The sequence below is a fragment of the Trichomonas vaginalis genome, chromosome II, assembly GCF_026262505.1.
Source record: "Trichomonas vaginalis G3 chromosome II, whole genome shotgun sequence".
Taxonomy (NCBI): Eukaryota; Parabasalia; order Trichomonadida; family Trichomonadidae; genus Trichomonas; species Trichomonas vaginalis.
This window is the reverse complement of record NC_067204.1, coordinates 11140427-11166333: the sequence shown is the minus strand read 5'-3', so window position 1 is coordinate 11166333 and position 25907 is coordinate 11140427. Positions and strand designations below refer to the sequence as shown.

Sequence of the window (25907 nt, the reverse complement as noted above, 5' to 3'; positions counted from 1 at the left end):
TGGTACCATTTATTTTTGTCATAAATTTACACCAAAAATAATGTTTATGTTAGAATGTTAGATCTAACACGTTTTCTAACCACTTTTCTAACATGGTCTAAAACTCTCGAAAATCATGAATTTTTGACATTTCCTTATGAAAGAAAAATAACGCTAATTTTTTTCTAAGAAAAATTTTTATCTTGTATGTAAAGATATGATTTCAACAATCGGCACAACAACAATTCAAGCCGCGAACGGCAGGACTCTGTCCACAACAGCACCAAACTCGTTAGTCATGAATCCAACATCTATGTTGGTAGAGATGAAAAACTTCATTCCTTCTTCATATACTTTCGAAACAAAAATCCAGAAGATAAAGCAAGAACTTTTAACATGTAATTTAGACTGTAGTGCGAAAGATGAAGAAAATGAACAGTATCTTTATGACATGCAGGATATTATTGACCATTTACCCAAATTGCCTGAAATCCAACAACAAAAATCACTATTCCTGAATTCGACGAAATTAGAAGTCAAAGCAACTGACTCAGTAGAAATAAAGAAGTTCATACGTAAAGTAAACTATGAGTTTCTAGGATATCATTGCAACCATAAAGTTATGGACAAAGATTGCGACATGGTATATAAGAAACATCTCTGACATATATAAATCTGGGGAGTTTAAGACATACGACAACTTTGTTTCATTAGTTGCTGAATGTGTATGGCAGATAAGAGATAAAGATAAAGATGTAAATATGGAATGGACAATAAACGCAACAACTTTTGAGTTAAAGAAAACCATTGACGCCTTAGTTGTTTCTAGCAGGTCAAATTTCAATGTATAACGCAAAAATGAATCCGCAATGTTCAAAATGTAAAGCAGCAATGAGGAATATAACTACTCGTCAAAGATATAGAACGTATGAGAAACGACTATGCTGACTTAAAGAAAGAAGTAGAGAAACCAGCAGAAGATAAAATGGACATGTTAGCATTTCTGAACAAAAAACTATCCAACTGCTGACGATTTCCTATTATCTGATGTCAAGAAGAAATATAAAGAAACCTTCGGCATAGTTAAAATTTTTGATATCCTTCGTGAAGAAATAGAAGCTACAAAACTGTTTAAAGTCATGAACCATCGCAACATATACCATGTAAAACGCTTGTAAATAGTTTTCTTCGATGTTAGAAAAGTGGTTAGAAAACGTGTTAGATCTAACATGCTAACATAAACATTATTTTTTCTTTCATAAGGAAATTCACGAAAATTCATGAGTTTTGACATTTCCTTAAGATAGAAAAATAACGCTAATTTTTTTCTAAGAAAAATTTTTATCTTGTATGTAAAGACAGTAATGTCAAACATTGAGTTTGAAACAGTAAGAAAGATTGACAATGACACCAAAGTGGTTAGAATTGGTGATTTAAACGTAAGATACTGTAAGAAATACAACAAATATTCTTTGTCAGACATTATAACACCTTCTGGAAAGAAAACAAAGGACTGGGTTAGAATTGCTTCTACTCAGAAAATTTTGACAAGAAATCCTGAGCTCATGATATCGGTAAGATTCTATGGAACTACAGCATATCTCATTGACAAAAGTCTTATACCAATAATTCTTCTGTGGATTGACCCTGTTGTTGGATATAACTTCATAACTTATGGTTCATTCGATACGGAACGTTGCAGTGAAGGCTTACTTTACATCGTTCAGAACCGAAGGACTTCAATACAAAGAGATATAAGATAGGAAGAACATATAATATAACTCAAAGATATGACAGTACAGTCAATAGAGTCAAGGTTGTGTTCGTTAATGATATGAGAGCTGCAGAAACAGAACTACTTGAAAAGTTTGAGAAAATGTATGGTGCTCCCATAAAAGGTAAAGAAACGTTTGAAGTAGATGAGATAGATAAAGCTATAAAATTATTTGACGAAGTTGCTGAAAAATACATGTAAAGCGTTTATTTTTGGTCTTTTGTGAAAGTCAGAAAATAACGCTAATTTTTTTCTAAGAAAAATTTTTATCTTGTATGTAAGAACAGCAATGTCAACATCAGAGAACACAACAACAGTTATAGTTCATGAAGCCATTAATGAAGAATACGAATACATACAGTATAACAAACAATTGAGACTCATTCGTTCAGTCAAAGACGACATGTACCAAATGCAAAGTATTTTGACAGCATGTTTTGCACCAGATACTAAGAAACCAAATGAATGGTTTGAATTAAATAGCACTCATGAACTCCTCAGTGAGTTTGAACATGTAGAACTTAAAAAGATGTACCAAGACAGACAAAACTTACCATCACATCTAAAAGGTATATATGTTCATAAGTTCCTAGTTAGTTCAATAGCAATGTGGGCTTCACCTCGTTATGCAATCTACATACTTATGCTACTTGACGAACTTTGTACAAAGCAGAGAGAAGATATGATGAAAGAAGACAAAAGCATACAGAAAAGAATACCACGTTCAGTACCAAAAGGAAAGGAAAAAAGCTATAAGTATATGATTTACGCTGAAGAGATGGAGAAAGAAGAAGATAGAGATATGGTTATGTTGCATTTAGTCAGAAGAAACAACAAGAGCTTTTATGACCTTGCTAAGATTTACAAATCTGACAGAAACTGGTTCTATCGTGAAAACTTACCGATTTCAATGACACCGAATGAGCAAATAAAAGAAATTGTCAAAAATACTCTTCCTCAAACACACTATGATATGAAAGGTTGTACAATACTTACATTCAAAGAAGACTTACCATTACTGAAGGAAAAAATAACAGAATATTTCGATAACTTCAAAGAGGAAGAATGAAGTCACGACAACATTAACGAAGAAGTCACGACAACATTAACGAAGAGAAAACAGGTGAAAAAACGGGTGACATCTCACCTCTTCACCAAAAATATATTTTTGGTTAAATAGCTTCAGGGTCAATTTCTTCAACCATTTCACTTCCTTCGTCAATGTCAATAGAAGCTTCTTCAACCTTTGGTAAGAACTTTTGTATAACATCTTTGTTCGTTATTGTTTTCAGAGATGAAGAATAATATTTCACATTTGTTTCACCCTTCTTATATTCTTTCTGTTCGGAAAGATTCATAGCAATACTGAAGAAGTCAATGTTGGAGTTCTTTATAATAGTATAATGAGTATCTTTGACATTCACGAAGAAACCCTTTTGTTTCAAAACTACTGCTAACTCTTGTGAAGTATAACGTTTGCGGTCAATGACAATAGCTAATGGTCTGACATACTGACCAAACTTAGATTCTTTCACAAACTTCTTGTTAAAGATAACATTGACGTTTGAAGCATTATTGAACTCATTCTTGATGGCAGTAGCGAGAGCATTGTATGAAAAGAACTTGCAATCTTGCATGTGTTTCATTAAAATAAAAATATTAAATTATTTTGAAAAATAACTTAAAAAAATGTAATCTAATTTTTTCAAAAAATATTTTTTATCCGATAGAAAAGATGACAGAAAAATTAACTTTTTACATAGCGCCAGACCCTTCTGCCCACATCCTTTTAAGCCACAATATATAGACATAGAACTAAATAGAGAAAGCGAAATTCTACAAACAGAAGAAAGCGAAATTCCACAAACATATAGAGACCTAGATAACGAAAATGGATATGCGCTATTCTGGTTAGATTGTCCTTATAAAATGTATGAAAAAAAGGCTTTATATGAAGAATATAGAAAATATTGTCATGAAAACGATATAAGACCAAGCTCTAGAGAAAAATTCTATGCTGGTATAAAACATCTTTTCGAAGTTCGGAATGGCAAATATAGAAAGAAATAATTTTTCTAAGTTTATTTTTTCAAAAATATTTTTTTATTTCCTACTAAAGATGTATCGGAAGTTGTCTAAGTTAGAACACTCGGAAATAAAACAACTTCTTACAGAAGCTAATATAGATGTTGCAAAACATTACGCGACAAACAAAAAAGCACTCGCTGACTTCATTAAAGACTATAATGGTGCAATAAGTTATGATAGAATTCATGAGTTCATAAAGCCGCAACGCGGCGAGGACGAAGTCCATGCAAGAGCATTTCCTTTAAATGACATTGCTATTGACTTATATCATAGACGTTCAGTACCTCATGAAGTAAGAAGAGAAATGTTTGACATAACAAATGCAAACGTTGGTGAAACAAGAAGAAAGACAGTCAAGTTGGAGACAGACGTGAAGAAAGCAACTAAAAAGAAACCAAGGAAGAGAGTTATAAAGTAATGAATTCACAAGGTTAGAAAACGTGTTAGAAAACGTGTTAGATCTAACATTCTAACATAAACATTATTTTTGTGCTATGTTTTCATACGTGTGAGGGTGGTGATATCATTAATTTTTATTTTATTTTTTTATTTACTGAAAATTTTTATTTGGATGTAAATGACGAAAACTATTGAGATAACAAACTACAACGGTCATGAGTTCAAGAATTTGTTCTTCGTTCCTCGTGAAAATACATTCTATCAGATACGAGGGAGAAAGGGTAAAGTTAGTTTGAGCGTTTATGAAGGAATGAAGAATGGAAAGTTTATATACAAGCATACGATACAAACGGTAAACGTGTTTCATTAGCTTTGTCAAAACTTACTAACATTTGTTTTGACAGTGACTTTGACTCTGACGATTGGAGCGACAGCAGCGATACTGAAGAATATGAACTATTGTGTGAAGCACAGCAATGGGAAGAGTTGCAATACTTTTGTAAGGTGAGAACGTTTATTTTTACAGTAGTGAGTTCGTTAGTGAAAACATTAGTGAATTCGTTAGTGAAGTCGTTAGTGAGGTGAAGTGGTTGGTGGGTTTATAAATATTTAAGGTTAAGTTGGTGTTTGTGTTTGTGTTGTAAAATATACGTTAACGGTTTTGTAAAGTGTCAAATTCACAAGTATTGCGTATGGAGGAACGCAATGCCTCCATACACGAGACTTGTATACTAACTGTAATCGGAAAAGATGTCGATTGCAGCAAACTGTGCAAATTCAATCATGAGATTTGAAAAAAAATGGACGATGTATTCTCCAAGAGGTATCAAATTAACCCTATTAAATTTCTCAAGTGAACTCAAATGATCAAATCTCTTCAAGTACATCTTGTAAAATTAGTGAGTTCTCTTTCTAATATATTGAGGTCATTTCTTAATTTTTTCAGATCTTCAATTGTAAATCGTCTATTTCCATGAATAAAATCATTAAGCGCCTGCGAGAAGCAATGTTATTTGCCAGCCTTTTATGGAATAAATCCTATAATATCTACAGTAAGATCACCTTCATTCTTGTAAAAATAAATTATGTTGAGTATAATTCAAGTAATCATTATAATAAGATGTAACTATTTCTGTTAATGTTTGTAATTTCTGGATTAGAAAACAAATATATGGGAAATATTTCTGACGGGTTGATTAAATCTTTGAAGGTATTGAAATTGGTCCTGCAAACGTAAGTTGTAGTCATAGATTGTTCTATGAACATTATACAAGTTAGTATTTGTAAACATTAAATTCGTAAAGTTTAACATTATTTGATTGAATACAGCGTTTTCATTAGCAATAGATTGAAGAATTCCTTGATATCGGCTCTGGTTTTTAAGAATAAGATTTGATATATCATTCAAAGAAGTTGATAAATGATTATTGATTTGAGTCAGTTGGCTCATTATTGTAGATGGTTTAATGCTAATATCTGACGAATTATTCCCAATTATCAGTTCTCCATTAGCGATTTGGCTATAGGAAAGTTGCTCCATTAGAATTTCATTGTGAACATTATGACCAATACAAATCGAATAAGTTAGTTTAATTCTTTCAAGATGTGGCCAAGGACAAATTCTATATGTTCTTGCCAAGTCTTCAATGAATTCATTTGAAATAGGATCTGAATCATTAAATTCCTCAACTAGCTTTGGAATCACGTAATAATAAATATATATTTGTACAAAATAAACAAGAAGTTCGATAAATAAAGTAACACCATCAATAACAATATAAATAACGCATTCTGATTTATCTGTTGTAACTTTTGCAACACTCAGAATTTTATCAGTAATGTTTTCATCGTAAGGAAGTGTTTCATTGTTATAGATTTTCTCAGCTGACTCAGGCAAAGCTACAAAACAAATAATAATTATGAGAAAGGTAAAAAAGTGAATTGGAACAAAATATATATCTTGGATATCATTGATTGATTTTGGGCGCAGCGTGAGACTATCTTTTGTGAGACTGTTATAGGAGGTGAACTTGTATTCTGCATTTGAATTTAAAGAAATTTTGGATTTAGAAGTTACACCTGAAAGTGGAATGCATGCAAAATATTGATTGATTTGCGCTGATATTTTCGTCAATTCGCTTTTGTCGGGGAACCTTTCTTCATTGATATGCCAAAAAATATCAGCAATTTTTTCATGATCAAGTTGATTAGTTATATGACGTGGCATGCCGTTTTGATATTCTTGTAATGTATCAATAATCGTTTGTAAATACTCTAAAAGTGTTTTTTTTTCGTTCTTGATTTCTTGATTAAAATTATAACTATGATAACAAACATTGTAATGAAATATAAAAATTGTAAAATCGTAATAGATAATTTAACTCTAAAATATGAATCAAAATCAGAAGGTTTTTTAATACCATTTGGAAGAGTTAGATTTGTGACGTTAAGTTGGTCCGACATTGGGTTCTTCGGATTTTCTTGCCATTTAAAGTCTCCATATAAAAGGACAACTTGGATAGCAAGTAGAATGATGGAAAAAATTTTTACAAAGTAATTATAGCGGTATATGTTTTCAAGAAAGTCTAATAAACGCCCAGCAACATATCGGCCCATTTATTGTTTCTTTATTTTTTGTAAAGATTGATAGCTTTACAATGAATACTGGAAATATTTTATAAAACTATCAATCTTTATCAAGAATTCCAAAATAGAGGAATTATTGAAAATCGTCCCACCTTTTCAATTTTTACACTATTATTAAAATATGTTATATATGAATTGACAAGCCAACAATCCAAAAATTGTCGAATGACAATATATTTGATTTGAGATATTTACAAAATTTAGCGGTGCTTTATTCAATATGATTTTATGATTGTGATTGAGAAAAATTTTGTTACGAATTTGAATAAATATAAATATACAGTTGTTTGGTAAAATCGATATTTGGAAAAACGACATAAAAATTTTTATTGAATTATATCACTTTACAAAACGATAAGAAAATTTTTATATCAATGTTTGATAGAGAAGGCTTTTTTACAATATCTCACCAGAGATGTTATAAGCAAATTACTTCAAGATGTAGTTATCTTGTTGATAATTCTGAAGAGTATGTAAATCATGTTATTGATCTTAGTGAAAAATTATATAATCTTGACCCTGATCTTATTCCAACAAAACTTTACTCATATTATGCTCAAGCACAAGACAAATGCTATACTTTTTTAAAATTTATAAAACCTCATTACATTTCTAAACAAGAATTTGAAGAAATTTACACTTATTTAGCAAATTCATCAGATCAAATGTATCAATATCTTGAAGGATTGAATCAAGCATATTCATACAAATTTACGTTTTTCAAGTTTATCTTACCATATATTTATTTCAGTAATCAAATCCAAAATTCATTACAAATGAAGATTGCTGATTATTATAATAATATTGACCACAATGCATGGGATTTCGTTGATACTGTTCATAAACTTATGAAATTTCTTGCTGAAAAAAGTAAACTTTACAAACAACGAGTTACTGAAAATGGATTAGATAACACCCTTAGCAATGATTTAATTCGATATGTTACAAACTTTCAGCCACTTGCATTAGGTAGTTTCTTAACTACAAAAGATGAATGGAAAAAGTGCCTTGAATTTGCTGTTTCAATTGAAGAACTAATTCACAAATATCCCACAAAAATTCCTGAAGTATTCCATACTACACGAAATCGCTCAACACACATTGATCCATGCATCTCTACATACAAAATTTTACATTGTTACAATGTTAATTCAATTGCTGAATTGAAACAGTTTTTAAAATTAGATTAAAAACTAATTTTTGTATAAATTGATTTATAATTTTCTATCAAGAAGTCAGAGTATAAGATATATCAGTGTATCTTAGTTAAATAGCATTGGATCTGTTTCCAAACCAATTGTAATATGTTAGACATGAATAAAAATCACATTTTTGAATAAGCAACCCTGGATAATTGAAAATGTTTGAACAAAAATTTATGTTATTCACCTATCGAAACGGTAAAAAGATAGAGTATGACGTATATATTCTACGACCTTGTTCATTCATAAAAATACTAATTCTATCATAGGGAAAAAGTACTATCAGGTGTTTTTTATTGAATAGTTGTAAACTAAGCTTGTGATCATTTAAATTTCGAACTACCGGATCTAAATTGTTTAATGTTTATTGAATAATATTCATCAACAAGAGGCATAATAATTGTAAATTTTCGTTGATTGTATTTCCGCTGAACCAACTTTTGACAAATTTTACAATGAACGACGAAGAACTTTCACCGAGAATTATCGCCGTTGGTGATTCTGGTGTAGGTAAAACTAGTTTAATTCATCGTATTAAGAGTGGCTCTTTCCTTGATCAGACGTTCCGACGATTGGAGCAGGAGTAAATCCAATAGATGTAGAAGTTGATGGAAAAGTTATTTCATGAAGATATTATTTAATTTAATTTTATGCTTCGAAATATTATTCTTGATTTAATACTATGATTCGTATTTTAGGTAAATATTCGGACCTTGAACCCAAGAAGAGGAACTTCCTCAAAAATCGGATACTGATTGTTGAAAAAAGACTATAAAGCATGTTCTTTTAAGTCTATGTTACTTATCTGTGATGCCATAACTGAACAGGCATCATAGAAGAACTCCCTCAACAATCAGATACTGATTGTTGAGGAAAGACTTAAAAGATTGCTCTTAGCATTCTTTGAAGTCTTTTGTTCCTCATCTTGGGCTCTATGTCTAAGCAAGAACCCAAACTGAGGAACAAAGTCGACAATCAGATACTGATTGTTAACAAAAAACTTCAGAGACCGTTCTTAACAGTCTTTGAAGTTTTCATACTATTTTCAGGTAGAGTATCTAAGCGAGTTCCCAAGAAGAGGAACTTTTAAAAAATTTCGACCTTGAATCGAGAATTTTATTGGTAAACTCTTATTATTTATTTTATAATATCATGTAAATCTATTAATTTGACTCAATGTAGTCTTCAAAATTATACAATTGCGAATTAATGACTCTAATTTTTTGTGAATCTTCTAAATATCTCGTTTTTCGAATTTCGTATCGTAGTCGACATCTTCATACAATATATTTTTCTGCTCTGATTTACATTTCCGTGTTTATGAATTTTTGTTCGAAATTTTTCGTATGCAATCTTGCATTAAAACTAAGTTTGTGATCTGCGACGATAGACCTCCTTTAATAATTTTTGCCGAATTTTTGGTGTCGATCTCGCGTCGAAATGCGAGGTTTTGTCCGATCAAACTGCGAAAAATGGCCAAAATTTGAGAGATAATTACAGGCGATGCCGGAGATAATGACTTAATTGAGCAAATTCAAGCACGTACAACAGAGCAAATCAACCAAGTACACACAACAATGGCCGATTTACTTAACAACAGACTCGCTTCTCTACAAAAAGCTCTTGATATTGCGCTCATGCACACAACATCAGATAATGCACCAAAACTCAACGAAGTTTGGGCAGTTACATCTCAAAACAGAGCTGCTCTCGTCAATGCAATGACAGAACAATCACTTTTATCAAGAAGAGTCGATGTTTTGCAGCAATTAATTGATAATTTGCAGCAAAATCCATCAAATCCTGAATCTCCGAACCGTCCAATGCTTTCAAGCATCATGGCACATCAAACAGCAGCAACACGTGCAGGAATGTTGATTCCGTTAGACAACGACATTCGTGCAAAAGAACATCAAAAACTAGAAAAAACAGTTGACCATCTTGGCGGCCAAATCGATGCTGCTCTTCAAGATATCCTTCGAATCAAGAACGCCGTCAACAGGAATGAGAAAGATGTTAGAGATGTCGTACTCGCAATCATCGATGAATTCAAATTGATCAGAACAAACGCGAGTGGTTTAGAACATCTTCCTCCACTTAATTTGGCAACATGTGTCCCCAGTTTCTTCAATAATCCAAGCTTCACATTTGCACGTGTTGGTGGTGACGATGAATCACCAGATGAATCTGATAGATCTAGCTCTCTTCCAACAGGATCAGGCACATCAACACTTGAAAGAATGAGACTTGGAAGAAGAGGAAGATACAGAGAAGACAGCGAAAACGAAGACATGATCAGTGGCGAAATTTCAGAAGATGACATTGGCATAAAGAAGAAACAGTCAACAACGTTCTTCAAGACTAAAAAGATCTCTGGATTGATGCATATAATTTCTCGACAGCCTAACTATAACTCTCCACCTCCAAAGCTTGATATTGATGACAAGAAATCAGTGAAAAACGATGACAAAAAATCAGTTAAAAGTGAAAGTGAAAATGATAACATTTCAACACAAGTTTCAGGTAATATTTTGTATGTTGGGAATACGTCTAAATCGCAGCCAGAGCAGACAGTTGTCCATGTAATTGAAAAGGAAACATCGGAACAGTTGAAAGGACAAATGGAACTTTTCATCAAAAACAAAAATGAACTTATGTCAGCTGTTGAAAGAAAAGTTGATCGCGATTTTGTTGAGAAAGTATTTAACAAGTTCAGAGTTATCATCAACGGATTGAATGAACGAGTGAAAGAGCTTGCATCGTCTATGGATAAATTCGCCACTCAAAAGGACGTTCAGACAGTTGCCGAAGTTTTGTCACAGACAGCAGCGATGGTCGAAAAATCATCTACAAAACAAGGCAAACTTCCTGTTTCTAACTTCGGCGGAAGTGGAGATTTCGTCTATGGTGATGATGGTTCTGCATTTGTTAAAGAAACTAAGAAAGAATCATCTGAATTACCTCTTCTTCAGAAATCAAATAACAACAGATAATTATTATTGTTTTTGTTTTTATTATTTATATTTCTATGTATTTTTATTGTAAAAAGTTTTTTTATATTTCTGAAGAATACTATCTTGTAGTATTCTATTCTTATCTTCTATTGTTTTAATTGATTGAAACTATAAATTGAAATCATGTTTTCAACAAGAGAAATGTCAGTTTTTTGTTAAACACATTTGATTATTCAGATATAAGAGTTAAAGTGTCCAAATGAGAAATTTTCGAAAAAGTGACATCGCTGTAGGCGATGTCACTTTTTCTTATGCTTGAACCTCACCTTATATTTCAATATAATTAAATATTAGAAAACGAATTCTCATTTCAAATTCTAGACCTTTTTAAAAATAATGTAAACTAAACAAAAATTCTATGATAAAAAAATACCCATCAGATGTCCATTTTTTATTATTTTTTTTAATACCCAGAACAATTTGAAGTGATTAGTATTAAAATATATATATATATCATTTAACTTAACGATAAAATAAATCATCTTAATGAGGAAGGTGTGGAAACACCGTCTTTCTCCTCATTGATGAAAGATTTTGGACAGTGCTTTTCCAAGGAGAAACGGCAATTTTGGAACATCTATAAAAGAAACACTTGAATCTCCTACTAAAGATTGCAAAATATGCGTTAGAAAATAGGATATACAACTGCAGAAAAGAAACAGAGTACATTTATTGTTTTAACAAACAAAAGAATAATTTCATCAATCAATGAATTAGATGATCAAAATTTCGATCAAAAACACGAATCATCACTTTAGTTCGGGAAATAAAGTAGTTAGTATACAAGTCTCGTGTATGGAGGCACTGCGTTCCTCCATACGCAATACTTGTGAATTTGACACTTTACAAAACCGTTAACGTATATTTTACAACACAAACACAAACACCAACTTAACCTTAAATATTTATAAAGCCACAAACCACTTCACTAATGTTTTTACAAACGACTTCACTAACGTTTTCACCAACCACTTCACTAACGTTTTCACCAACCACTTCACTAACGTTTTTACAAACCACTTCACTAATGTTTTTACAAACGACTTCACTAACGTTTTTACAAACCACTTCACTAATGTTTTTACAAACGACTTCACTAACGTTTTCACAAACGACTTCACTAACGTTTTTACAAACGACTTCACTAACGTTTTTACAAACGACTTCACTAACGTTTTCACAAACGACTTCACTACTGTAAAAATAAACGTTCTCACTTACAAAAGTATTGCAACTCTTCCCATTGCTGTGCTTCACACAATAGTTCATATTCTTCAGTATCGCTGCTGTCGCTCCAATCGTCAGAGTCAAAGTCACTGTCAAAATAAATGTTAGTAAGTTTTGACAAAGCTAATGAAACACGCTTACCGTTTGTATCGTATGCTTGTATAAACTTTCCATTCTTCATTCCTTCATAAACGCTCAAACTAACTTTACCCTTTCTCCTCGTATCTGATAGAATGTATTTTCACGAGGAACGAAGAACAAATTCTTGAACTCATGACCGTTGTAGTTTGTTATCTCAATAGTTTTCGTCATTTATATAAAAATAAAATAAAAAATAAACTTAAAAATAAATGATATCACCACCCTCACGCGTATGAAAACATAGCACAAAAATAAATTTAGGTGAAGTGGTGAAATCTCACCTCTTTTTTCACCTGTTTTTTTCACCCTGTTGAATTCATTGCTTTATAACTCTCTTCCTTGGTTTCTTTTTAGTTGCTTTCTTCACGTCTGTCTCCAACTTGACTGTCTTTCTTCTTCGGCCGTAATGATACCAGTTACTTCCACCAGTCAATGGGTCAAATGGTCTTTCGTAAGGGTTTCCATACATTCCATAGGGACCATACGGAAGAACTACTGGTGGAGAAGAAACATTTTCTTTAGTTCCATCGACTCTATTTAAATGCATTGTTTCACCTTTCATCTGGTCATTAAAGTCTTTTGCGTGTTTTGCAAACTCATCGTCCTTTCCTAAAGCATTTTCTGACTCAGTCGCAACCAAATTGGATGCTTTATTTATGAGCCCCATTTTATTTAATCTTAACTTCTTTGCAACCCAGCCTCCAATCTTTCCTTTATTTGCATCTAATGTCTTTGAAACCCTTCCTCCACTCATTTTATTTACTGCGTCATAAGCTCCAAGTGCTTTTGCTCCAAATGCTAATGCTTTTGTTCCCATTGCGCCTAAAGCTGCCCAAGCTACCATTTACCCCATATTAAAATCATCTCTCTTCAATATTATCTCATAAAAGTTCTCGTTACTGGAGAAAGTCAATGAAACATAAGCGTTCTCACGGGCTTCGCCCTCACTGCTTTGCGGTCTATCTAACTTATTTCTTATATCATCTATACGCTTCAAAATGTCTGAACAATTGCTAACATCTTCTACAACAGTTATTTCATCATGAATGACCTTCAAGAACAAGCTCATTTAATATGCTATTAAAATCATCTCAATAATGAGTCCATCCTTTCCATCTTTAGGTAGCACAACATCTTTCATTGAAGAAGGTTCGACAAGTCTTATGTTAAACTTACTGACAAAGTTTGTTATACTATAATGCTTTGGCGGCGAATACATGTAGTTTGAAAGACATAATATAGATTCTTCAGCAAATTCACTTATACTGGATTTTATAACAATGTTCTCACGAGACCAAATACCACCAATTGACAATCTTGTAAGCAATCCTGCTGAACCTTCTACTGTAAATGTCGATGGTAACATTCCACGAAGGTCATCTATTGACATCGTTGAGTCACTGTATTTAAATATTTTCTTAAAGCAATCGTCATTATCTAACCATGCAATAGCTTTGAAGTTTTCATTCGAATATACATCTGCTTCATTAAATGTAAAACCTGACTTCTTTGCAGAGATGACTTTAAAATCTATTGAGTTTGTTTCAAAATTATATGCTATGGTAACTTCTGAAGGTAATGGATGCCCTTCCGCAGTCAGTTGTTCTCTCACTACCGTTTGAAGCTTTGTATTAAAAACTTTCATGTCATCTCCTGTATCTAAGTTCACATACACAGCAACAGGGAAACTATCTTGCTTCTTTGTTTCATCATTATATCTCAAAACATTAAAGTTCTTCAATAATATTGTTCTTCCTGCTGGAATACTTCGAACCTGTCTGATTTCAATAGCTTTCTCACCTCCTACATACTCTACCCAGTGTCTTGGATATTCATAAGTATACTGACTTTCTTGAATTTTGGTAGGTTTCATCATAACATGTTCATAGTATATCTTTATACTCTTGTCAGTTAGACTCGGTGCTATGTTCTGAATATTTCTGACTTGCATTTTTAATGGAGATAAAATGAAGCATTTAATACATGACGTAGATGAAGACATGAATGAAACTACAGACAAACTTAACTCTTCTCTCATTCTTCCTTTCAGCAAGGACTATGAGTTCTGTTCAAATGGTGTTTATTTCTATTGTGGAAAGATGGGTTCAGGTAAGACATTTAACCTCATTCGTCATATACTCATAACAGAGCGTTTAGGAAACGACTCTTACTATGACCAAATCATTATATCAGCAACTTCAGACTCTATGGATTCAACAGCGAAAACATTCATGAGTAAAGTTCAAGCATCTGTCGTTAAAGTTCCAGATAGCGAACTCATTGAATTTCTTCAACGTTACATTCGACGTAAGAGAAAATATTATGCTATTGTAGAGTTCATACAGTCAGGAATGCAAAAGACTTCAGAAGAGATGGAAAGAATTATTGACAAACACCACTTACGTCAATACTCAGGAGTTTACGATATGAAACGACTTACAAACTACATTCTATCAAAACTTTCAAAATACCCCTTCAAAAAGTATCCTTCAAACACTCTGCTCGTTTGTGACGACTTCGCCGGAAAAGGTTTAGTGTCAAAGCCTGACTCACCATTAGCTAACATCATAACTAAAGTCAGACATTACCACTTAACTGTAGCAATACTTATGCAAACATGGCGTTTTCTTGCTTTAAACATAAAACGTCTCATAACTGACTTCGTTATCTTTCAAGGTTTCTCACGCTATGATATTGAACTCATTTGGAAACAGTCAGGTATAACATTACCTTTTGAAGAAATTTGGGAAGCATATAAGTCTCTCATCTCTCCTCGTTCATACCTTGAGATTCATATCATAACTAATACCATTAAAGTCAAAAATATTCCATGGGAACGACCAACATTGTTTTAAATCTTATGCTTTAATTGACTGATGGTAAACAAATTCCATGCATCTCTGTCGCCATTTCTGTTAATATTTTTGCTGTCATTCATATCATCCACTTCCCCATCCGTTAGCTTTTGAGGATATGCGTTAGAATAGCTGTTCTTAAATGAAGGCTTTTCACCTTTGAGAGCATAAACTCTATAACTTTCTGCATACTTTATGTTTGAACCTCCTGAGCCATCATTGACATAAATTTTTATAGGCTTCCACCCTTTGTTCATATTCCTGCTTCTTCCCTTAGCTCTTTTGTTCAGTAGTTCTACATCTTTATACACAGCTCCTGTCTCAGTGAATTCAACAATATTTTCATTCGTTAGCTTTACATTCAAACCCTTGTCGAGTATATTGTTCATTTCATACATATAAAAGGTTTTTATTCTATATGAAATGAGAAGCAAATCCATCTTAGCTGGTGCTGTTAATGTTCCAATTGAACCAACATCAAATGTTGACTCACGAACGACAAACAATATTGTCATAAAGAACTATAGTTCAGAGTGTTTGAAAGAAAAAGAACCAGAACTTAAGTCGGTGAATTTAAACACAGCTTCAAACGCTAACGCTACATCAGATGTTAAGTTAGAGTATCCACCACTGGACCAAATTCTTTCAAGAGAAGCCAACGACAACCCTTACATAAATGTTCAAACAAATCCTTCAGATAACGTAGACCATTACCTTCTTCAGTTATACCAAACAATTTTACTCAAAGACGATAAGAAGCTTTTGATAAATCTTATAAGTAAGAACCAAATAATTCTAACAAAGGAGGACCTTGAAAATGTTATATCACGAATAACAGGAAAGCAATGTGTCATTGACTATCTCGACCCTGAAATCGAATGCTGTGGTCAAACGCCAATATTCATGAAAATAGGTAACATCCGCATCATTGAAACACCAGGAACTACAGGAGTTGAGTTTAAGTATAAATATTCGAACGAATATACAAAACTTTCAACAGAATATAAACTTTGTTTGAAATATGTTTTAGTAAATTAAAGCAGTCAGGAGGGCTCTTTGAGCCCATCTTGGCGCTTTGCGCCGTCAGTCAAAAAAAATTTCAAGTTAGCAATTTGTAATATCTATCCAAAACTTCTTCAACAGTATCGAACTCATCTTCATAATGCAAACCTAATCTTATTGACTTGGTGCAGTTTTCACTAACACAATATTTTTCTGTTCTCTTGACTGACATAACTAATTCATTTGTTTCATCAAACAGCAACAACCAAAGTTCATGACCTAATACATGCAATTCAGACTTTATATTTTTAGCTCTGAGTTCTCTTGTAAGCTGTTGCATTTAATATTTTCTAAAAAGTCAACTTCAACAGTCATTCGCACTGGTGCCTTCAGTTCTACAGGCTCTCCTTGAAAGTCAACAAGTCTGAATTGCATGTCTTTCAAATTATGAGGACTAATGCGAACCCATTTACCTAAATGAGTTGCTATGACAGGAACGTTTGGAATGAACATTGAATTGACTGCATAACAGAAGGATTTATATTCTACTGAACCTTTACTATTAACTCCTGAAATGCCTGTGACATTAGCTATTTTAGACTCAATGTACAAACAATTACCATAACATACGTATGGAACAGATTTCATCTCAATCGTTTTGTCAACACTTTTCAAAGGAAATGTCATATGGTATGCTCCCAGAAGCAATTGAACTCTATGACTCATTCTTGGTATCTTAAACTCTTTCGCATAACTGAACTTCAAAACTCCTGCAATAAGTTTAACATTCATTAAGTTTTCTCCGTTATCCTTGTTTATTGTAGTACTTATGAGAGCATTTAACACTCCAGCTAATGTTTCCATCTTATATTCTACATTATTGTGAAATCTTATTTCGTGCTTCTTTCCATCTATTTCAAGCTCCATGAAATCTGTTTCATCTGTTATAACGAATGAAGCGATAGTATTGAAGTCAACCATTCTGAATGCAAGCGCCTCATTCTGTAGACCTAAGTTTGTTTGTAGCTTTACTGTCCCGTATTCGTTTGGGTCTGTACTTTGCAAATAGAACAACATTTTATTCTCATTAAAATATGAGTATAGCTGCATATGCGTATGAAGCTGACAGAGCTAAACGTTTATATTTTGGTCAATACTCTCTCACACTTACTGACAAATATATTGTTATCACTGATGGAAATACTGAAAAATACATAACATGGAAGGACTATGAAAAGTTTGACCCTATTTTAACTCCATGTACTATGCCATTTATAAAGGACGGTGAAATTATTGAAAAAGATAATACAACAGTATATAGGTCTGTTTATGAAGCATTAGAATATATGTTGAATCATAACCCAAAAAGATTCGATCCAAGCACTACACCATGTGCAATGCCTTTTATTAAGGACGGTGAAATCGTAAGAGTTCCGGATTCAACGGTTTACACAGCTGTTCAAAACAGTTTACAAAACATTTTAGCGAATATCTTTAATTCAGAAACTACAGAAATGAAATTACCATATATAACAGATGCTAAAGAAATTAAATCAAAAACGACAACATTATTTACGTCACTTAATGATTTAATGACTTATATCATTAATATTCCTGCACCAACTACAGGATTTGATCCAAACTCGACGGTTTGCAGTGTACCTTTCATAAATGACAGTTCATTAATTGCTTTAAGGGATTCGACAGTAAATGAATCATTAAAGGCGTCATTAATGAAAATCATTGATTTTAACTCATTCACGAATACATATAATTCATTCATTAATGTTTCATATGCTTCTAAAGAAGGTGAGCCAAAAACTATCGATAAAGCGGTGTATGAAATAAAAGCATCAACGACGAAATTGAATTCGTTAACTTTTGACGGTGATAGTTTCGTTAATGACATAACATCAGGGAAAACAATTTTAACGAAAGAATATTTAAAATCTCATGTTAGTGAGTTCGTTGAAATTGAAAAAGAAGGTGGAATTAAGTTCGATCCACTGAATTTCATTTTCAGCTTAGCGAATGCAGGAATTAATTTTGCTGAATGGACAACTATACAGAGTGAAATAAATGCAATATGGACGTTTTTGGGGTCAAAAGCGGGCATGGGTGAGCTTGTAAATGCTGCAAGAACATTAGGTGAAACAGGAAATTTTGTAGATGGTTTTAAAAGACTTGTTTCAAATGTTTTAACAAACACAAAGAAATTATTTAGATATACCGTACATAACGGACGGATTTTCGAACAGATAGCAACAAACCCTCCGGTTATGGCTGCGTTGATGATGGTTAGAGATATAAAACCACGTAACGACGGGAACGAAGAACATGAACAACAGGATACTGGTCGGGTTATTCGAGACATTAAAAACGTGTATCCTGAAGTTATTGATTTATTTAGAGGAGTTAATGATTCAATTTCAAAACATTCTATAACCCTCGATGAAGAGAATAAATTAACAGATTATATATTCGTCATTATTGCAGAATTAATGAAGAGAATAAATGAAAAAGGAATTGGTGATATCATTAATGTCAGCGATGTAATGATGAAAAGAAATTTTGACTCATTATTTACAAAACCGAAAACAGAATATAGTCTTTATGACGTAATTACCGAATTAATGAAAAAGATTAATGATAATAAGAGTTCTGGCGGAAGAGTTGAATTAGAAGTGAATGATGTTAATGAGAAATTAGCCGAAAAAGCAGACAAAAATGAGCTTTTAGCTCTGAGTGATAAAGTCAAGAACCACATTCATTATATAACTTCAGACGAACAGATTATAACGGACTACCATGGATATTTAACACGAAGTGATGAAGCGAAGACAAAAAATGTTAATGAAAGAAGATATAAATACATTCGTGCTAAAGGTTATGACATAAGCTGTACTGTACAGTATGATGTAGCTAAAGCACCAGAAGCATTTGGTTATACCGGTGAAATTTATGCCTCTACTTTCAATGTTAACGGTGTATTAGTTGAACCAAGATTTACTTTGAGAGTTAAGGCAAAAATAACGTTTGAAGATGCTATTAAAAGTAAAGCTGACAAAGTTGAACTCGAAGCAATGAACAAAGTTTTGAAATCTCATAAACACAACATCTCCGATATAAATGAACTTCAAGCTACATTAGACAGTAAAGCCTACAAGAACCATACACATGAATCCTTCACTACTGTTAGAGCAGACGACATAATATTGAACTATACCCTTGGTTCAAGTGCACCTTTAGAGAATCCAAGTACAAGCGTAAAAGATACACTAAACAATTTAGATAACAGATGTATGAACATTGAAGGTCATGCCAGAAACTTTGAAGCATACGAACTACCAGCAATGTTAGATAAGAAAGCAGACAAAACTTATGTAGATGAAAATTATACAAAGAAGTCGGAAGTAAATGCTGCGCTTAATGGAAAAGCCGACAAGAACCATACACATGAAGAATTTCAAACAATCAAGATTAAAGAAATTAAAGCATGCATCGAAATAGTAACAAAAACAGGAAGAAACGGTGCAACTGTACAAGAACAAAGAATTTATCCTCCTACTTTTCCTAATGGTTTAATAACAAACAATATAAATATTGTAGAAGGCAATAAAGCTATAAACGTTAAACATGAACTTCTAACAATGAAGGCCCAGATTCTTCAAACCATATATTCTGTTGGTTCTATTTATACGTCAATGAATTCAACAAATCCAGCAACAGTTCTGGGCTTTGGTACGTGGCAGCAGATTGTAGACAAATTCTTATACTGTGCTAACTCTTCAAAGCAAACAGGGGGTTCGAAGAAAATTACTGAAGCAAACTTACCTGCGCACACTCATACAGGAACGACAAACTTTTCTGGCGACCATAGCCACTCATTACGAGACCACCCATTATACAACTCAGAATATAAAGCTGGCAATGATGTTTTATCTCCATCTTATAACAATTCAGCAAAAAAGACTTTTCGACAAACTGAACCAGGAGGAAATCATGTCCATACTTTCACAACAAATCCAACAGGAAGTGGAGCAGACTATATGCCACCTTATATGACGGTTTATGCATGGGTTAGAACGGCCTGAAAGTCCTGAGCTCCAAAAGAGCGAACAGCATGAAATTACTAAATTTAACTTTACATAAATGAGCTTGAAAGAAGTATTCGAACAACATCCATGGAGGTCATTTAAGAAGTTCAATGAAGCTGCAAAGAGTTGGGGATTTACTAACAGAGCTGAAGTGAAAAGGTTCTTTGACAAAAATGTTGTACATCAAACAAAAATAAACCCTTACGACTACTTTTTACCAATTTACTCCAACACTCCTGACGCATACCAATTTGACACTCTCGTTCAGAGTAAGAAAGGAGGACATAAACCATTCCTCATCTTCATTAATGTTAACACTCGTAAAGCATATGCATATCCAATGAGGAATAAAGGAACTCGTGAAGTGTTAAGAGTTTTACAAAAGTTTGTAGCAGAACATAGCCCAAGTACTTTAACATCAGACCAAGACAGTGCATACCTCAGCAATGAAATCACAGATTTTCTCATTAAGCATAACATAACTCACTACACTACTGAAGACCATAACCATAACATACTCGGCATCATAAACCGCTTCATAAGAACGCTCAGAGATTTAAACCAAGAGCGAGACTTTACTGAAGAAACAATGAAACATTTTCTCGAAGTATATAATTCCTCAACACATTTTACAACAGGACATACACCAAATTCAATGACACAACAACAAGAAGAAAAGTATATACAAAAGAAACGAAGCCAAACACAAAATATCAGAAATTCAACACAATTTACCCTCATTCCTGGTACAAAAGTTCGTGTAGTTCTTGACGACAAACCGTTGACAAAGAAACGTTTAAGGTTAAGTAGAAACTATTATATCGTAGACTCTACGCAAGGTAATGGATATCTTATAAAAGCTGCTGACGACTCTATTGCGTTTTACCCTCGTCACAAATTAGTCGAAAGTAGTAATGGCAAACTTGCTGAAACCATTGACGAAGCAAAGCGAGGAGTGGTTATTGAAATACTTGGCTACAACATAAACGATGACACTTATAAAGTAAGATATGAAGGAGGCGTTGAAGATGTTATACCATCTAAGAACTTGAGAGAGTCAAAGCCAACACATCTGGGACCATTAGAGCGGGAGTACTGGAAAGACAAAAATAAGCCAGAAAGAATAAGAAAATTCTTCTAAACTTTTTCATTAGATGTAAATCAGACATGAATGAGAACAGTCATGTATTATTAATGGTACCATTTATTTTTGTCATAAATTTACACCAAAAATATATTTTAGGTGAAGAGGTGAGATCTCACCCGTTTTCTCACCTGTTTTCTCACCCTCACGAATTTTCATGAATTTCCTTAAGATAGAAAAAATAAAGTTAGTTTTAAAATTATTTATTTTTTTATTTTGTATAAAAGATATGATTTCAACAATCGGCACAACAACAATTCAAGCCACAACTACAGCACCAAACTCGTTAGTCATGAATCCTACGTCAATGTTGGTAGAGATGAAAAGCTTTATTCCTTCTTCATATATTTTTGAAACAGAAATCCAGAAGATAAAGCAAGAACTTTTAACAAGTAATTTAGACTATAGTGCGAAAGATGAAACAAATGAACAGTATCTTTATGAAATGCAGGACATTATTGACCATTTACCCAAATTGCCTGAAATCCAACAGCAAAAACTAACTATTCCTGAATTCGACGAAATAGAAGTGAAACCAACTGACTCAGTAGAAATAAAGAAATTCATACGTAAAGTAAATTATGAGTTTCTAGGATATCATTGCAACCATAAAGTTATGGACAAAGATTGCGACATGGTTTATAAAAATATTTCTGACATATATAAATCGGTGGAGTTTAAGACATACGATAACTTTGTTTCATTAGTTGCAAAATGTGTTTGGGAAATAAGAGATAAAGATAGAAGAGGTAAGGTATGGCATGAACAGTTAAAACCAACAGCTTTTGAGTTAAAGAAAACCATTGACGCCTTAGTTGTTCTAGCTGGTTTTATTTCAATGTATAACGCAAAAATGAATCCGCAATGTTCAAAATGTAAAGCAGCAATAAGAAAATATAACTACTCAATCAAAGAGATAGAAAGAATGCGAAACGACTATGCAGACTTAAAGAAAGAAGCAGAAAAGCCAGCAGAAGATAAAATGGATATGTTGACATTTCTGAACAAAAACTATCCAACTGCAGAAGATTTCCTTCTGTCTGACGTCAAGAAGAAATATAAAGAGACTTTCGGCATGATTAAAACATTCGATGTACTAAAAGAAGAAATTGAAGCTACGAAATTGTTTAGGATTTCAAATATACATCGTACAATTCATGTAAAACGCTTGTGAAAAAATAGGTGAAAAAAGAGGTGAAAAATTAGGTGAAAAAAAGGTGAGATCTCACCTCTTCACCTAAAAATTATTTTTATTGAATTCAGCACAAAAATAATGAATTTCATTAGTTAGAAAAATAACGCTAATTTTATTTTTATTTATTTTTTTATTTTGTATGTAAAGACAGTAATGACAAACATTGAGTTTGAAACAGTTAGAAAGATAGACAATGACACCAAAGTGGTTAGAATAGGTGATTTAAACGTAAGATACTCAAAGAAATACAACAAATATTCTTTGTCAGACATTATATCTCCATCTGGAAAGAAAACAAACGACTGGGTTAGAAATGCTTCAACTCAGAAAATTTTGACAAGAAATCCTGAGCTTATGATATCAGTAGCATTTCATGGAACAAGAGCATATCTTATAGACAAAAGTCTTATACCAATAGTTTTGTTATGGTTAGACCCAGTTGTTGGATATAACTTCATAACATATGGTTCATTCGATACGGAACGTTGCAGTGAAGGCTTACTTTACATCGTTCAGAAACCGAAGGACTTCAACACAAAAAGATATAAGATAGGAAGGACATATAATATAACTCAAAGATATGACAGTACAGTCAATAGAGTCAAGGTTGTGTTTGTTAATGATATGAGAGCTGCTGAAACAGAACTGCTTGAAGTTTTTGAGAAAATGTATGGTGCTCCCACGAAAGGTAAAGAAACGTTTGAAGTAGATGAGATAGATAAAGCTATAAAATTATTTGACGAAGTTGCTGAAAAATACATGTAAAGCGTTTATTTTTGGTCTTTTGTGAAAGTCAGAAAATAAAGTTAGTTTTATTTTTATTTATTTTTTTATCTTGTATGTAAAGACAGTAATGTCAACATCAGAGAACACAACAACTGCTATCGTTCATGAAGCCATAAATGAAGAATACGAGTACATACAGTATAACAAACAGTTACGTCTCATTCGTTCAGTCAAAGATGACATGTACCAAATGCAAAGTATAATGAATGCTCGTTCTACAAAGCAAGCATATCATTGGTTTGAAAACCAACAGACAAAAGAACTTTTAGAAGAATTTCCTCATATGATTGCTTCCCTCGGAAAACCGAGAGAAGAGATTCCGTATGAAAATCGCAAGAATTTGGCTCCTGGTTTGAAAGGTTATTATGTTCATAGACTTTTAGTAAACGCTGTAGCAATATGGGCTTCACCTCGTTATGCTTGTTATATTTTCATGATGTTAGATGAACTATATAAAGCAGAACGTGGAGAGATGGAAAAGAAACTTCATGCAAAAGATGAAGTCATTGAATCCAAAGACAAAAGCATACAGAAAAGAATACCACGTTCAGTACCAAAAGGAAAGGAAAAGAGTTATAGGTATATGATATATACTGAAGAATTGGAGAAAGAAGAAGATAAAGATATGGTTATGTTGCATTTAGTCAGAAGAAACAACAAGAGCTTTTATGACTTAGCTAAAATATATAAATCTGACAGAAACTGGTTCTATCGTGAAAACTTACCGATTTCAATGACACCGAATGAGCAAATAAAGGAAATTGTCAAAAATACTCTTCCTCAAACACACTATGACATCAAAGGTTGCACAATACTTACATTCAAAGAAGACTTAACATTACTGAAGGAAAAAATAACAGAATATTTCGATAACTTCAAAGAGGAAGAATGAAGTCACGACAACATTAACGAAAAGAGAATGAGGTGAAAAAAGAGGTGAAAAAACGGGTGAGATCTCACCTCTTCACCTAAAATATATTTTTGTGCTATATTTACACTCATTTACGAAGAAGTCATGAATCCTACGTCAATTATGTTCGACACTGATAACATAAACGATAACATTAACGATAACATTAACGATAACATTCATTTTTGCATTAATCCTGGACTGTTGTCAAAATGTCATGTTGTCATCATTTTTAAAAGAAGTTAATTAACCTGGTAGCACATGGTGACGTGGTGACACTTTCAGTTATTCAAAAATATATTTTTGCTTAAATAACTTCAGGGTCTATTTCTTCAACCATTTCACTTCCTTCGTCAATGTCAATAGAAGCTTCTTCAACCTTTGGTAAGAATTTCTGTATAACATCTTTGTTCGTTATTGTCTTCAGAGATGAAGGATAATATTTCACATTTGTTTCACCCTTCTTATATTCTTTCTGTTCGGAAAGATTTAAAGCAATACTGAAGAAGTCAATGTTAGAGTTCTTTATAACAGTATAATGAGTATCTTTGACATTCACGAAGAAACTCTTTTGTTTCAAAACTACTGCTAACTCTTGTGAAGTATAACGTTTGCGGTCAATGACGATAGCTAATGGTCTGACATACTGACCAAACTTAGATTCTTTCACAAACTTCTTGTTAAAGATAACATTAACATTTGAAGCATTATTGAACTCATTCTTGATGGCAGTAGCGAGAGCATTGTATGAAAAGAACTTGCAATCTTGCATGTGTTTCATTAAAATAAAAATATTAAATTATTTTGAAAAATAACTTTAATATTTTATTTTAATTTTTTCAAAATATTTTTTTATTTCCTACTAAAGATGTATCGGAAGTTGTCTAAGTTAGAACACTCGGAAATAAAACAACTTCTTACAGAAGCTAACATAGAAGTAGCAAAGCATTACTCGACAAACAAAAAAGCACTCGCTGACATCCTCAATGACTATAATGGTGCAATAAGTTATGATAGAATTCATGAGTTCATAAAGCCGCAACGCGGCGAGGACGAAGTCCATGCAAGAGCATTTCCTTTAAATGACGTTGCTATTGACTTATATCATAGACGTTCAGTACCTCATGATGTTCGTCAAGAGATGTTTGACATAACAAATGCGAACGTTGGTCATACTCGTAAAGCTCTTTCGCATGATGTTCGTCAAGAGATGTTTGACATAACAAATGCAAACGTTGGTGAAACACGAAAGAGAGACGACACACTGAAACAACAGAGAAGAGAGATGTTTAAGAGCGCTATAGAACAAGTTCGCAAAGCTAACGATGTCATTCGTTCCATTGACGACAAACCAAAAGAAGGTGAGAGATGGTTAAAGAAAGATGAAGAGAATAGGAAGAGAAATGTGAAGTCAGGCAATAGACTCATTGACTTTAACATCGAAGCTT

At 32.8% G+C, this 25907-nt stretch overlaps 14 protein-coding genes and 1 pseudogene across 15 annotated transcripts, besides 2 other annotated features; 10 read left to right on the top strand and 5 right to left on the bottom strand.

The window, feature by feature from the left end:
- Positions 1-4977: part of a mobile genetic element that runs on past the window's edge.
- TVAGG3_0525320 (KilA, N-terminal/APSES-type HTH, DNA-binding family) lies at positions 2043-2573 on the top strand (the record flags this gene model as incomplete). The annotated part of the gene is made up of 1 exon (XM_051237402.1): positions 2043-2573. A coding segment is annotated over one exon (531 nt), but the record flags the coding sequence as incomplete, so codon positions are not given.
- TVAGG3_0525310 (uncharacterized protein) lies at positions 2926-3399 on the bottom strand (the record flags this gene model as incomplete). Its single annotated transcript, XM_051237401.1, has 1 exon — positions 2926-3399. The coding sequence occupies one exon, from the start codon at positions 3397-3399 to the stop codon at positions 2926-2928; it is 474 nt and encodes a 157-aa protein (XP_051095225.1).
- Positions 4978-7244: 2267 nt separating the features above from the next.
- Positions 7245-11150, top strand: TVAGG3_0525290 (uncharacterized protein; the record flags this gene model as incomplete). Its single annotated transcript, XM_051237400.1, has 1 exon — positions 9666-11081. The coding sequence occupies one exon, from the start codon at positions 9666-9668 to the stop codon at positions 11079-11081; it is 1416 nt and encodes a 471-aa protein (XP_051095224.1).
- A 1138-nt stretch (positions 11151-12288) lies between these two features.
- Positions 12289-25907: part of a mobile genetic element that runs on past the window's edge.
- TVAGG3_0525280 (protein of unknown function, DUF4107 family) lies at positions 12787-13209 on the bottom strand (the record flags this gene model as incomplete). The annotated part of the gene is made up of 1 exon (XM_051237399.1): positions 12787-13209. A coding segment is annotated over one exon (423 nt), but the record flags the coding sequence as incomplete, so codon positions are not given.
- Positions 13540-14106, bottom strand: TVAGG3_0525270 (uncharacterized protein; the record flags this gene model as incomplete). Its single annotated transcript, XM_051237398.1, has 1 exon — positions 13540-14106. A coding segment is annotated over one exon (567 nt), but the record flags the coding sequence as incomplete, so codon positions are not given.
- On the top strand, positions 14438-15325 carry TVAGG3_0525260 (protein of unknown function, DUF4106 family; the record flags this gene model as incomplete). Its single annotated transcript, XM_051237397.1, has 1 exon — positions 14438-15325. One exon carries the CDS (start codon positions 14438-14440, stop codon positions 15323-15325), a length of 888 nt encoding a protein of 295 aa, XP_051095221.1.
- TVAGG3_0525250 (uncharacterized protein) lies at positions 15749-16363 on the top strand (the record flags this gene model as incomplete). Its single annotated transcript, XM_051237396.1, has 1 exon — positions 15749-16363. The coding sequence occupies one exon, from the start codon at positions 15749-15751 to the stop codon at positions 16361-16363; it is 615 nt and encodes a 204-aa protein (XP_051095220.1).
- TVAGG3_0525240 (uncharacterized protein) lies at positions 16628-17404 on the bottom strand (the record flags this gene model as incomplete). The annotated part of the gene is made up of 1 exon (XM_051237395.1): positions 16628-17404. The coding sequence occupies one exon, from the start codon at positions 17402-17404 to the stop codon at positions 16628-16630; it is 777 nt and encodes a 258-aa protein (XP_051095219.1).
- Positions 17674-18499, top strand: TVAGG3_0525230 (uncharacterized protein; the record flags this gene model as incomplete). Its single annotated transcript, XM_051237394.1, has 1 exon — positions 17674-18499. A coding segment is annotated over one exon (826 nt), but the record flags the coding sequence as incomplete, so codon positions are not given.
- TVAGG3_0525220 (uncharacterized protein) lies at positions 18607-19092 on the top strand (the record flags this gene model as incomplete). The annotated part of the gene is made up of 1 exon (XM_051237393.1): positions 18607-19092. A coding segment is annotated over one exon (486 nt), but the record flags the coding sequence as incomplete, so codon positions are not given.
- Positions 19411-20189, top strand: TVAGG3_0525210 (keratin-associated protein family; the record flags this gene model as incomplete). The annotated part of the gene is made up of 1 exon (XM_051237392.1): positions 19411-20189. A coding segment is annotated over one exon (779 nt), but the record flags the coding sequence as incomplete, so codon positions are not given.
- TVAGG3_0525200 (integrase core domain containing protein family) lies at positions 21014-21565 on the top strand (the record flags this gene model as incomplete). Its single annotated transcript, XM_051237391.1, has 1 exon — positions 21014-21565. The coding sequence occupies one exon, from the start codon at positions 21014-21016 to the stop codon at positions 21563-21565; it is 552 nt and encodes a 183-aa protein (XP_051095215.1).
- Positions 22185-23528, top strand: TVAGG3_0525190 (annotated as a pseudogene). The gene has a single exon. A coding segment is annotated over exon 1 (1344 nt).
- TVAGG3_0525180 (uncharacterized protein) lies at positions 23617-24441 on the top strand (the record flags this gene model as incomplete). The annotated part of the gene is made up of 1 exon (XM_051237390.1): positions 23617-24441. One exon carries the CDS (start codon positions 23617-23619, stop codon positions 24439-24441), a length of 825 nt encoding a protein of 274 aa, XP_051095214.1.
- On the bottom strand, positions 24767-25240 carry TVAGG3_0525170 (uncharacterized protein; the record flags this gene model as incomplete). The annotated part of the gene is made up of 1 exon (XM_051237389.1): positions 24767-25240. One exon carries the CDS (start codon positions 25238-25240, stop codon positions 24767-24769), a length of 474 nt encoding a protein of 157 aa, XP_051095213.1.